The sequence below is a fragment of the Toxotes jaculatrix genome, chromosome 23 (genome assembly GCF_017976425.1).
Source record: "Toxotes jaculatrix isolate fToxJac2 chromosome 23, fToxJac2.pri, whole genome shotgun sequence".
Classification (NCBI taxonomy): Eukaryota; Metazoa; Chordata; class Actinopteri; family Toxotidae; genus Toxotes; species Toxotes jaculatrix.
In genome coordinates this window covers 10,861,901-10,875,526 of record NC_054416.1, presented here as the reverse complement: position 1 = coordinate 10,875,526, position 13,626 = coordinate 10,861,901, and the positions used below count along the sequence as shown (strand labels likewise).

The 13,626-nt window shown below is 41.4% G+C and overlaps 1 protein-coding gene across 1 annotated transcript in view; it reads left to right on the top strand.

Moving 5' to 3' along the window:
• dnah2 (dynein, axonemal, heavy chain 2) overlaps positions 1-13,626 on the top strand; it is a 50,926-nt gene that overhangs the window by 20,503 nt on the left and 16,797 nt on the right. Inside the window, exons 37-60 of the mRNA XM_041031824.1 lie at positions 933-1,085; positions 1,631-1,756; positions 2,341-2,559; positions 2,845-2,962; positions 3,293-3,429; positions 4,334-4,471; positions 4,924-5,082; positions 5,319-5,471; positions 5,800-5,891; positions 6,002-6,197; positions 6,518-6,742; positions 6,926-7,030; positions 7,824-8,012; positions 8,264-8,349; positions 8,584-8,714; positions 8,866-9,015; positions 9,595-9,762; positions 9,933-10,093; positions 10,319-10,458; positions 11,561-11,693; positions 12,179-12,318; positions 12,532-12,742; positions 12,967-13,083; positions 13,374-13,515. Of these exons, the coding sequence (XP_040887758.1) occupies positions 933-1,085; positions 1,631-1,756; positions 2,341-2,559; positions 2,845-2,962; positions 3,293-3,429; positions 4,334-4,471; positions 4,924-5,082; positions 5,319-5,471; positions 5,800-5,891; positions 6,002-6,197; positions 6,518-6,742; positions 6,926-7,030; positions 7,824-8,012; positions 8,264-8,349; positions 8,584-8,714; positions 8,866-9,015; positions 9,595-9,762; positions 9,933-10,093; positions 10,319-10,458; positions 11,561-11,693; positions 12,179-12,318; positions 12,532-12,742; positions 12,967-13,083; positions 13,374-13,515 (3,589 nt within the window). The remainder of the gene's footprint in view (positions 1-932; positions 1,086-1,630; positions 1,757-2,340; positions 2,560-2,844; positions 2,963-3,292; positions 3,430-4,333; positions 4,472-4,923; positions 5,083-5,318; positions 5,472-5,799; positions 5,892-6,001; positions 6,198-6,517; positions 6,743-6,925; positions 7,031-7,823; positions 8,013-8,263; positions 8,350-8,583; positions 8,715-8,865; positions 9,016-9,594; positions 9,763-9,932; positions 10,094-10,318; positions 10,459-11,560; positions 11,694-12,178; positions 12,319-12,531; positions 12,743-12,966; positions 13,084-13,373; positions 13,516-13,626) is intronic.

The following is a 13,626-nucleotide window of genomic DNA, read 5'->3' as shown; positions in this document are numbered from 1 at the left end:
AAGAGCTTAGGCAGGGCCCAGGTGTCAGATCATTATTGTGTATATGTATGTATGTATGTATGTATGTATGCATTTAAGTGTGATTATTACCAACAGTCATATGATTCCCTGGGACCAGAGCTGGGCCTGAAAACCCAAGGGAGCTCTTGCAGCTTCACTCCATGACAGGATGTCCAGTCTATGAGTGTTTATTGATGTATTTACTTACTACAGAATGATAGGAAGAGGTGATGGTGGTATGTGTGCTTCAGCTGTGTGCTGAAGAAGATCCTAGTTCATCTCTCGCTCTTGAACAGGGGCACCAACATATCTTATATAGATTCAAACACATTATTTTTATCACATTAATTTATGTATGTTTTCAGTTTTATAATGACCTTTCATTGTTGTATTTATTCATAAACTGTTTTTTTATTATTATAGAATTTCACAAATATAACATCAGCAAAACAAAATGTTATGCTTAAAAGAGTAGCAAAGACACAAAGGAAATCAAAACTAAATAAGTAATTTTTAAAATCTGGCTCAAAGCGGGTAAAATGTCTGTATTTGTTAAGCTCTGAATCTAATCGCCTTTATCTCCTTTTTTTTCCTTGTCTCCCTGCAGCATGAAGACTGCACAGACAGATGAATGTGAAACACAAACTTCACATGCTCAGTTCACATTAGTCTCTTCATCTGCAATGCAAAAGGTTGAACAGATGTATGATTTGAGACATGTCTTTAAAGTCCACTGAGGCAGGGAATGGGAAGTGATGATATATTCAACAACATATTTTACAGGCACACTTTCCTCATCGTGGCTCATCTCTGGTTTATACTGCAAAATTTTAATCCTATTTAAGCTGACATTCATCCTCCTCCTTTGTTTTTTCCTTTTCTGTCTCTGTCTGTGTGTTACATTACCTCTGTCTCCATCTTTGTTCTCAAAGCTCCTGGCGAAGAAGGTGTTCACCCTGTACTCCCTGGCAGTGCAGCAGCTGTCTAAACAGGACCACTATGACTTTGGCCTGCGTGCTCTCACCTCCTTGCTTCGTTATGCTGGAAAGAAGCGCCGCTCTTGCCCCAACGTTCCTGATGAAGAAGTAGGTCTTTCTATCTGTCTTTCTCTCTCTCTCTCTCTCTCTCTCTCTCTCTCTTACTGTCTCACACACAAAGTGGTAAAACCAGTATGATATACTTAACTCTGTCTTACATGAACACTGAAACAGGGTTTCTTGCTGTAATCATTCTGCCTGTTCATTCTAACTATAAAAGCATCCTAGTTTCAAAAGTTTATATGAAGCTAATATGAGGCTTCAACAGTCTGAGGTAGCCAAGTGGGTCTCTCCAAAAGTTATGTCTTTTCAGTCTTAAATTCCGTCTTTGTGTTACTGTCCCTCCACTGCAGCTCAGCAAGGAAATACCGTCTGTAGAAACACAAAGAGGGAATTTAAGACTAAAAAGACTCCTCTGTTTTGGCCTGCTGTCTATCTACAAAGTTAAACCATAGGAGAACCAGGACCTGGTGATTTTTTTTGTTGAATTAACTAACAGTATTTCCATTTCAAATGAGGTCTAAGAAGCTCTAAGAACTAAGCTAAACTAAGTGGTATCATTGGTGACTCTGCCCTTCTCTCTCTGTCCTCAGATCCTGTTAATGGCTATGAAGGACATGAACATTGCTAAGTTGTCCTCAACTGACCTTCCACTGTTCAATGGGATCACCCAGGACTTGTTCCCTGCTGTGGAAACACCCGTTATAGATTATGGCAAGGTAAGTTGATGCAGGTCAGCAGAGAACTAGTGTTTTGTTAGGTTCGCTCTGACTGTGTGACAGTGTTCCTTTTTCTTAGACTTCAAAATACCAAGAAGGTTATTCCTTATCTCAGCAAGTAGATGCACAACAATGTACAGCTCAGCTGCAGTTCATTTGCCCCCTGAGGTTCTCCTGAGAGCTGTCAGCTTCAGTTAATAGTCACTGTAGCTCCAAAATACATACATAAACAGCTCCTACCAACACTGAAACTGTAACTCAGCAGAGTTAGACAACATTTAGACACCACTGCTGTCACTGCATCTGCTGTGTAACTCATCATTATCTCTGTCTTTCTATAGGGCTGTTGTTTTTAACTGTGGTGGAGGGTTGTGTTTGCGTACATGTGTCTGAATGTCCATGAGTATGTGCCTGAGTGTGTTTAGAGTTTTCAGGTGTTTCTTTGTGATCATGTCCAAATGTATTTTTACACCTGCATGTTTATGTGTGCATAAGTCTTTCTAAATACATATTTGCCATGTGTCTGTGTTAGAGAATCAGCATCACTGAAGACCTGTGTATCTTTTTCTGTCGCTTTGTTGCAGTTGAAGGAGGCCATAGAGGTGGAGCTTCGTCAGAGCGGTTTGCAGGTGACTCCTTTTACCATGACCAAAGTCATCCAACTTTATGAGACCAAAAACTCTCGACACTCCTCCATGCTGGTAGGCAAGACGGGCAGTGCTAAGAGTGTTACCTGGAGGACCCTGCAGGGTGCCCTCACTGCCCTGCACCAAAAAGGAGTGCCTGACTTCCAGCTGGTCCAGGTGGGTGTGGATGGAAAAGAAAAAAACTGTAATTTATTGGCCAATACTGCTGTTTTAATCAGAAGGAACTGGTTCCCATTATCTGTCTCTCTGTGCTTCTCTGTTGCCATAAGAATTTATACAATCAGCAAAACCATGCGCATATTTTGTGAAAAACTACTGTTCTCATGTGTTATCATAATTTTTGTAGCTGACAGTCTTCAGAAATTATGATCTGCCACTGTTATTCACTTTGTGTCATGTTTTTATCTTTTCTTTCATTCCTTGGTCCTTATGGCACAACAGGAGTATCCTCTGAACCCCAAGGCAATGACTCTGGGAGAACTGTATGGAGAAAATGACCTCTCCACCAATGAGTGGACTGATGGAGTGCTGTCTTCTCTCATGAGATCAGCCTGCGCAGGTGCTGACACTAAAACACACGTTGCTGTTAACGCAATATGTAGTATAAGTTTAGGGAAGGCTTTCTTCCCTTCTTTTAGAAACACCATGACCTGGATGACTGAGAATCTTCACAGGCACATCAGTAAACACAGACCACACAAACTCTTTGTGTTTACACTCTGGTCTTTTTGTGATCAATATGTAACTGGTTCTCAAACTGAAAATCCAAAGGTTGAGGGTCAGGTCAGTTTTTATTAGAATGTTTTAATGAAAAGGTAAAGTCATAACAGAGGCAAGTTATTCTTACTTATATTTCTGTCACATATTTGACCTCCTCTCCATTCTTTAGATGAGAAACCAGATGAGAAGTGGATTGTGTTTGACGGGCCTGTTGACACGCTGTGGATAGAGAGTATGAACTCTGTTATGGATGACAACAAGGTGCTGACACTCATCAATGGAGAGAGAATCTCCATGCCTGAGCAGGTGAGGACAGAACTAAAAACCTAACTGATGGGCCATTTACAACGAAGACATTTTGAATAGACAGCAGGAAAGGCACATGTGTTGCTAATAACATTAACAATATCTGCATCAGGCAGCATGCACAATGCCAGGACCCTGAAATTGAATTTAATTTTATTAGTTACATGTGCTTTTCCTACTGTTGCATGTCTTCCATTAAAAAGCCTTTTTAATAGAGGAACATTTACACATTGTGAAAGTATTACAGTGGAATATATGTGTTTTCAAACAAAAGACAACTAGACATTGCCAAGTTTCACCAGTGTCCAAATGGAAAGTAGATTGCCAGAGGGAATATGCAATGAACAATTTTGTTCTGGGCAGCAACTAAAAGTTCTCCAAATAAAACACACACACTGGGGTGTTTTGGTTTCATTCAGTAAGGGTAAAAGCACAAGGACATTTTATATTGATTAATAGCTCAAACCTGATTAGGAGCCAGCACAGTCAACTGGCTTGATCCATTTCGTTCAGTCTGGCTCATGTTTGTGTGCTTTACCTGATTAAAATGGGGAAAGGGCTTTAATTAAAATTTACCATAAAAACTGATAAGCTGAGAAACACAAATGCCCTCTCTAGACATAGTGACAATAACCATTAATGTACATGATCATAAATTATTTTAAGTTTCTTTCTTTGAAACTGATGGCAACATTCTGTCAGCAAACAACTGCTCTTGTCTCTACAACACAGGGACATTTAACTTTACCTTTTATAATAGCAGTAGTCTGGTATGATGCAATAGTGTTTATGGTCCCAGATAAATAAAAAGAGGAATTACCATACATTGCTTAATGGTATTGAACCATATCCATTAAAACAATCACAACATTAAAAAAACTATTCATAAATTCTTTCGTCATAGGTGTCTCTGCTGTTTGAAGTGGAGAACCTGGCAATGGCCTCACCAGCTACAGTGTCTCGCTGTGGGATGGTCTACAATGATTACACTGATCTGGGATGGAAGCCTTTTGTTCAGTCCTGGCTGGACAAGCGACACAAGGTACTATGTGCTCACTCATAATAACCAGTAGACTCAGGGCTCAATTTTCCTGCAGGTGCAATGGCAGTGGTTGGGCAAATACAGTTTTTATGCAGTTTTCCTCAGACACAGGTCTATTTCTTTGCATGTACACCTGTGACTTCCTCACACCAAATCAACATGTTTGGGTCAGTGTGGGAGGAGAGGCACAACTGGGCCTGTGTTTATGCTGATTACGCCGCAGCACAAAATTGCATTTGCTTTAAAAACCTGCTTATGACAAACGCAAAGGCAAGGCAGGTTTTGTGGCTTTACTCGACAGAGGCACACGCATACACACAGGTGGAGTGTGGCCTCTTTCTGCTTGCTACGCTTTCTCTCATTTACTTCAGATTCTACTTCATTTCCTTATTTTCTGGTACCTCTCTCTCTCTCTTCCATCTCCCTCCATCACTCTGTCCATTTCTCCACAGGCTGAAGTGGAACATTTGAAGCGTTTGTTTGAGAAATATGTGGACAGCACGCTGAACTTTATGAAGAGTAACTGTAAGGAGCTGATCCCCATCACTGAGCTCAATGGAGTAACCTCTCTCTGCCGCCTCTATGACTCCCTGGCCACATCCAGCAATGGGGTATGTCAAATAAAAGTGCAACCTGTGACCTCCACTCCATAGTCCCTCCTATGGACAGTCATTTTCCAGCTGTTCTTAAATGTTGATCTTTCCTTTGGTGTAACTGTCTTGAGACTGAAACTAAGCAATAATTTATCCAACTCCACCCCATTACATTAAAAAGTAAATCTCAAACCAAAGGCTGATATTGTCACTTAAGCAAAACAATGTCATTTTCTTTCTCTCCCTCTCTCTAGGTGAATACGTCAGACACAGAAAACCTGGGCAGGATTGTGGAGCTGTGGTTCATCTTCAGCCTTATCTGGTCCGTCTGTGCCTCTGTTGACGAAGATGGACGCAAGAAGATGGACAACTTCCTACGAGAGTTGGAGGGCACCTTCCCTGTCAAGGTCCTCCATAGAGCGAAATTTTTGTTTAGATACTCATGATGTACACAATCAGTCAGATGGCACTCTCTTTGTTCTCTAGGTTGCTTTCTTGACCAGTGTTAAATGTACTGTGAATTGTAATTAAAACATAACACTATATCAGTATGATGTATACATGGTTTTAGAGTGGCAAGCCTTGGTTGGATTGATGTAAACATTTTAAATGCACCACAGGCATGATGCTGATAATAGATGATACCGTACAACCTCACTTTCCATTAGTAAACTGAATGAATCTGTCTTAGCAGGTACCAACATGCTCTGAACCTTTTTATGTAATCTCTTTCAGGACACAGTGTATGAGTACTTTGTGGACACAAAGAACAAAACCTGGGCTTCCTTTGAAGATAAGCTGCCAAAGGACTGGCGTTACAATGCCAGGTAGGCAACCAGGTGGTTTTATGTATCTGACATTAGCTGATTTATTAAATGAAATAACCTACGTAACATCTGCAGTACATCTGTATCTCTCCCTCTCTCCTCTTCTGCAGTGCTCCATTCTACAAGATTATGGTTCCTACAGTGGACACAGTTCGCTACAATTTCCTTGTTAAAGCTCTGGTGTTGGGTCGGTACCCAGTGCTGCTCACTGGGCCAGTGGGCACTGGTAAAACCTCGGTGGCCCAGAGCGTCCTGCAGGGCTTAGATGACAAGTGGACTGCTCTCACTGTCAACATGTCTTCACAGGTTGGTGCCTTTGCATGGTCTGTGCATGTCAGGCGTGTGTTCTTGTTCCTCTCTCCTTGTAGAAACCAGTTTGGCTTAGGAATGAAAGCACTGTTACAAAAACATTTTTGGCTCGTGCTTAGTTTTTTCAAGATTTCAGTTTATGATTAACACAGGATTTAAATTTTAATTTAACTTATTGACTACAGTTATGTAGTATTTACTAGTTATGTATTAATAAACTTGTTAATGTATGGCTCCTGCATCTGAAGATACAGTTCTACAGTTCATCTTTGTTTTTCTGTATTTCTCCGTTTCTCTGTGTTTCCACCACTGTTCAGACCACCTCCAATAACATCCAGGCCATCGTGGAAAGCCGAATAGAAAAGAGAACCAAAAGCGTGTTTGTGCCAGCAGGTGGGAAGCGCCTGCTATGCTTCCTGGATGACCTCAACATGCCAGCTCATGACCTTTTTGGCTCCCAGCCACCACTGGAGCTGCTGCGCCTCTGGATTGACTACAGCTTCTGGTATGATCGCCAGAAACAGACCCTAAAGTTTGTCAAGGTGAGAAAGGGCATTCAGTTGAGGGTGAAGGCCTTCCCATGAATTAACTCTTAATTAACTTTATTTTTCAATATGTGGGACAAGACCTTTATATATGAAATATATTTCACGCCATAGGTGTGTGATTAAATTCTACCCTTTTCTGTTCTGACTGTGTGTATGTGTGTGTGTCTGCTTTGATAGGACATGTTCTTGCTGGCATCCATGGGGCCCCCTGGTGGAGGGAGGACTCACATCTCTGACCGCTTACAGAGTCGATTCAACCTCATTAATATGACCTTTCCTCATGTAAGTCCTCTCCTCTTTCATCTGTATCTTTCCTTCTTCTGTCATCCAACTGTAACTGTACATTTCAGTGAGGTTGATCTTGGTAATGTTCCACGTGGCAGATGTTTTTTTTTTTTCATCTTCTGTCACCTTTTGACAACCACTTTTTTCTCTCAATATACAGGAGATACCCTACTTATGATTATAGTCATAATGATAATGATAATCACTGCAAAATTGCACTCACTCATATCAACCCAGGAGCCTGAAAGGCTTTCTACAAATGTTTTCCCCCTGCTAACTCACCCCCTCCCATCTGCCTCCTATTTATTTGTTCCCTCTTTTGTTTTCTTGTTTTGCTTTATTTTGTATTTTTGTGCTTTCCTTGCTCTCTCCACTCATTGCTCACTCCCTCTCCAGCTCACCTCTTGTCTCTTTTCAGTCCTTTTCAATTATCCGGCAGTTTTTCATCTCTGTTGTTGTGCTCCTTTTCAACCTGTCTTGCTCTATATTACATCTGGCAGTTTTATTTGTTGTCCCTCCCTCTGCTCTTCTCTTCCCCACTCTACTTTTTCTACACAAAAGAGCAAAATAAATTTGCTTTTGAAACTGGCTGGTGCCATATTGTATTCAGGAAATAAACACTTGACACTTCAGTTGCCCTGCTTCTTGAATATTTGAAGTGGACAGCATGAAATGGAATTATTAGATGCTGTAGAAAATTCCTATTCTGCCTTTCCTTCTCTTGATTGGTATGGCTATATCATTTACAAGATTTTCCAAACTTCAACAAGCACATCCCCTTTGCATGCAGGAATCCCAGATCCGGCGGATCTACAGTACCATGATCAACCAAAAACTACAGGGATTTAAGGAGGAGGTGAAGCCCATTGGAGAGGTTCTGACTCAGGCCACCTTAGAACTGTATTATGCTGTTACAGCTCGTTTTCTTCCCACTCCAGCCAAGATACACTACCTCTTCAACCTCAGGGATATATCCAAGGTACACAAGAATATATATACTGTAGATGGGTTAGATTAATACGGATAACCCACAAACAAATACATACCACCTAAAATATGTTTTCAATGAAACAGGAGCCTGTTTTAGAAAGAGAGTTCAGCTTAAAGTTTAAAGCTGAAAGCTCTGTGCACTTAACCTCACATTTGTAATTCAGGTTGACCAGTATCACTGGCCATGGAAAAGATTTTCTTGAAATTAACTGAAATGTTATGTTAAATATGATATTCTAGGTGTTTCAGGGCCTGCTTAGAGCTCACCCAGACTTCCATGATACCAAAAACAACATCACTAGACTGTGGATCCATGAGTGCTTCAGGTAACCTTTTTTACCACTAAATCTTTATTCTCTCAGTCATATAGCATATTGACCTCAACTCTGGTCTCATTGTGACAGTGTCATGATGTATCATTATCCCTTATCTGAACCCTAGAATATATCCGGTTGTGAAATGGTTGTCTGCTTTATTTTTCATTAGTCAAAATGTACGGATGCTTTTGTTGTGTATACACTGGATAATATTTGATGTCTATGTTCTTTTGTTGATTGCAGGGTTTTCTCAGATCGGCTCGTAGATCACAGTGACATGGAGGCCTTTGTTGCTCTGATGGGGGAGAAACTGGGCTCACTCTTTGACCTCACGTTCCATAGCATCTGCCCCAATAAGCAGCCACCAATATTTGGTACATTTATTTCTGTGCACACAGAGTACAGAGTCTAAAAATACTCTTACAGATAAAAAAAATGGACTGGTCATTATGAAACTGATAAGCTAATGAGTACAGCAGTGGATATGAATGTGTTAATGTGTCTTTATTTCTCTTTGTGTGTCAGGTGACTTCCTAAATGAGTCTCACGTGTATGAGGACCTGCTGGACATGAACAGTCTCAAGAAGTTTATGGAAACTCAGCTGGAAGACTACAACCTGACATCTGGCGTAGTGCCCATGAGCCTGGTGCTCTTCCGAGACGCCATTGAACACAGTGCGTCTCAGTACACAACACACACACACATTCAGATGTACAATGTAACATGCATAAAGTCCCCCTCATGAATCAACCCACGGTGTCCACTCATCACATTCTGTCCAGTCAATCCAGTACATTACCACAATCAGTTTACGAGTTATTTATCTGCTACACTCGGTCTTTGCTGTGTTCAGTGTTTTATGATTCAGGCCCAGTTTGATGAAGCTTTGAAAAACACAGCATGGAGTGCAGCTAAAAGCTCTGAAAGAGAAAAGGCCTCTCAGTACCAGGCTCTGCTCTCTAAGCTTCTGTCAATGTACCACTTTACCACATGCCATTGCAAATCAATAGCAGTACATTACTATAGAAACGACATAGATTGACCCTAGCTTGTATGTATTTTTGGTTTGAACATGAGTGCAGGGATTTCCAGGCACACATAAAGCTCCATTATGTCAATGTTAGAACAGTTTGCACACTATTACTTTTTGTGGATGTTGTGACAGTTGTAGATAGCAGTTGTAAGAATACTATAAATAAAGAATTTCACGTTGAATTTATGACATAGGTAATGTTTTTGTGTTCCCTCCACAGTAACCCGTGTAGTACGTGTGATCAGTCAGCTCAGAGGCAACATGCTGCTGGTTGGTGTCGGGGGCTCTGGCAGACAGAGCCTGTCTAAGATGGCCGCCTTCATCTGTGAGTACCAGGTATTCCAGGTGGAAGTCACCAAGCAGTACCGCAAACAGGAGTTTAGAGAAGGTGAGATTAATCACACTACTATTACATTCACAATACATTTCTGTATCCAACTAGAAGAATTAGAACAATGGACTCACATGTGTTTGTAATATTTAATGTAAAGCATACTCCTGGCTGACTCACCTGAATAAAACTTTTTCCACTGGTGATTTTTCTGTCCTTGCTTTCAGACATCAAGAAACTGTACCGTTTGACTGGTGTGGACAACAAGCCCACTGTCTTCCTCTTCAATGACACACAGATCGTAGATGACTCGTTCCTAGAGGACATCAATAACATCCTGAGCTCTGGAGAGGTGCCTAACCTCTACAAGCAGGATGAGTTTGTTGAGGTCTGTGTTGTCCTCAAATCTTTTTGTCCTCCTTTCTGTCCATCTATCGAACTCAATAATTTGTCTTTAGTTTTGGCCTATTTTCACATGTGTTTGCATATTTGTATATTTATTTTATTTATCTCATGAAGTCAACAGGTAACACATGGGTGGTTTATGATAAAACATGACTGAAGTCAGTTATAACTTTATTCCAATTCTCATAACATGTAACTCTACCTGTAGGTATGCAATGCTCTGTCAGAATCTGCCAGGAAAGACAAGGTGGTGGAAACTCCTGACTCCTTGTTCAGCTACCTGATAGAGCGAGTCAGGAACAACCTGCACATCGTGCTCTGTATGAGCCCAGTGGGAGAGGCCTTCAGGTAGATTCTGATATTATAGCACACTGTGTCCTATAATATGTTCCTCCCTCCTCTTTTTTGTCATTTCCTTTCTTTGAGAATCCTTTTTGCTTTCTGCTGTGGTGTCCAACACAGTTTTATTGAAATTCACACAGTATGAATCACATTGCAGTCCTTATAGGCTGAAAAGCCCCCAGCTGCTTCAGCAGCTTCTCTCTAGCATTTTATGTGCTCATTGTTGCCCTAACAACACAGAATTAAATGAAACAAGGAATTTTCGTTTCCTTTTACTGTCATTTTATTTTACACATAATTAAATACTAGTCTTCACAGTAGTGTCAATATAAAGTCCAGTGTCCAGTAGTAGTTTAAATATACTGGTGGTCTCCTACAGGGTAACTATTCCCTACAGTGCCTCTCAGAAGCGGCTCAAAATTGGGGACAGTGAGACATGCCCTACCATGAAACAGTGTGATAATGGCTGATTGACACTTGGTCTTGAGCAAATGAGGTTTAGTAACTTTGATAATTCTGTAACAAAGACTTGAGACTTGCTGTTATTCCAAACAGTGTGGATGCTGTGAGAGAGAGAGGGCCAGCTGTCTTCACACATGCAGACGTAGTATGAACACAGATGGACACACATTTTCTGTTTTTCATTCTCTGTTTCCCTTGTCTCACACATTTCTTCTCACAAAAACACGTCTTCCTCCTCAAACGTTGATGGCGTGGTTGTAATTAGTGGCACAGGGCAGTGGTCACACATAATGCTGTTAATTGGGCTGGCAGGCACCATTACCCAGAGCTAATTACCATTCTCTGTGTGACGAGGCGTCCTGGCCCTCTGACCACTAGCTGCTAGCAGGATCCATGTCACATTGCCAGAGCTCAGGGAGCCCTGTTACACCAATTAACCAGCTAAACTTACTGACTCACTCCGTAGGGCTGGAGGATACTCTGCTATACTTTACTGTGATGATGATGATTCATTGTTCTCTTCAGTGGTCTCCTGCGAAATGTACCTGCACTAGTTTACAGACCCTGTGTCCACAGGGCTGCAATGGGGATCACTCTATCAGCTCTATCATATTAATAAAATTCATTAATAGCTGTTTGCCAACAGGAATCGAATTCTCCAGTACCCAGCACTCGTCAACTGTACCACCATTGACTGGTTCTGTGAGTGGCCCAGAGATGCTCTGCTGGAGGTAGCAGAGAGATACTTGGATGGACTGGAGCTGGGATCCTTGGATGGGGTGAGGCATGCATACATGCATGTACACATAAACACACATTTTTATGTGGCTACTTGATTTCGCGTGGTTAAACTGGTGCCCATTTTACACTGTGATGTGTTCTCACACATTAATCTACTCTCCCAACGGTTAGCTTTATGTGGCTATGATGTCAGCATTTAAATTGGAAAGATAGAGGGGAGATGATGGCTGTTTGGAATGAAGGCAGTCACCTCACCACCTCAAATCCTTTCTAGAGGATTGATATCAGTTGATATCATTTCAGTTTCTTTTAAAATGTGAATTAAAGCATATTATCCATATTATTGTTGAGCAAGTCTTTCCTAAAAGTGTAGTAGTACAGAATAAAAACTTGTGAAAAAGTTATGAGTTGAAAAATCTATAACTTGAACTGTGAACTGCTCTGACGGTTAGAGTATATCAGTCCCCATGTCAGCGCCTAAATATTAAATAATTTACCCCTGAAGTTGCCCATGATGTTGCAGATCCAGACAAAGGTTGCCAGTATCTTTGTGACCACACACCAGTCAGTAGCAGAGGTCTCCCAAAGGATGAAGTTGGAGCTGAGGAGACATAATTATGTGACACCCACCAACTACCTGGAGCTGGTGTCTGGATACAAGAAGTAGGCACCCTCTAACTTTCTCCTTACTCTATCTCCTCCTCTCTTTTCATAACTCTTTCTAACTCTTAATTTATGCTGGAGGGCCACACAGATGGTTAGTAAATACGCATTTAGTTGGTCCTGTTGTAGGCTCTGTGTGTGTGCACATCAGCCATCTGATTGTGTGTGTGTGTGTGTGTGTGTTTCTGTGTCTTTGTCTGCATGTCTACTCAGGCTGTTAGCAGAGAAACGTTGTGAATTGGGGGAGCAGGTGAGCAAGCTGCGTAACGGCCTTTTCAAGATCAGCGACACCCGGGAGAAGGTGGAGGCCATGTCTGTGGAGCTGGAGGAGGCCAAGAAGCAGGTGGCAGAGTTCCAGAAACAGTGTGAGGAGTATCTGTCTGTCATTGTGCAGCAGAAGATAGAGGCTGACAAGCAGCAGAAGGTAAGCACTGCAAAAATGTTCACATTCGCACAAATGACTAAATAGATTAAAGTAATAGTTTGATTAAGGTGCTCACATGGTTCACTTCCATCTGACATGCTCAGTCATCATATTGGATTAGAAAAAGTTGCAATTAGGGGTTTATTTTTGATTTTGTGGTAGTTGGCCAGTAAGATAGAGGCAAATAATAGTAACAATGGTTTATTTTGTGTATTTGTGTTGAGGCGGTGAGTGCTAACAGTGAGAAAATTGGGGCTGAAGAGTTACACTGTAAAGCCATGGCTGAGAATGCACAAAGGGACCTGGACGAGGCCCTGCCTGCCCTGGAAGAAGCTATGAAGGTAGATCTCTGTCCTCTTGACTGTTTTAATCCAGCCAGTCCTTCTGTCTGTATGTTCTCACCTCGTTCATTATGTCGATTCACTTCGTTGAAATTTGATGAGTAATGATCCTCAACCTTTCAGTATATTTGACTGGTTCACTTCTCATCTGCCCTAATGTAAGCATTTTGTCGTTTGAGTGTGTGCCTGTCTAAATTTGAATTAAACATGACTCAGTGAGCAGTACACCTTGCCTTTTTACATCCACACATTCTCTATCTCTTCTTATTTCTACTTCTTTTTGCTCATAGGCTCTGGAGTCTCTGAATAAGAAGGATATGACAGAGATCAAGTCATATGGCCGTCCCCCAGCACTGGTGGAGACAGTGATGCAGGCTGTTATGACCCTTCAGGGCAAGGAGCCTACCTGGGCAGAGGCCAAGAGACAGCTAGGTGAGAGACCATTAAAATTCACTATAGAGCTCTCACTCTATAAAGACAGAATTGCATCATGCACTGGGGCAAACAGAAATAGGCAAAACTTGATTTTTATGGTGTTCTGAC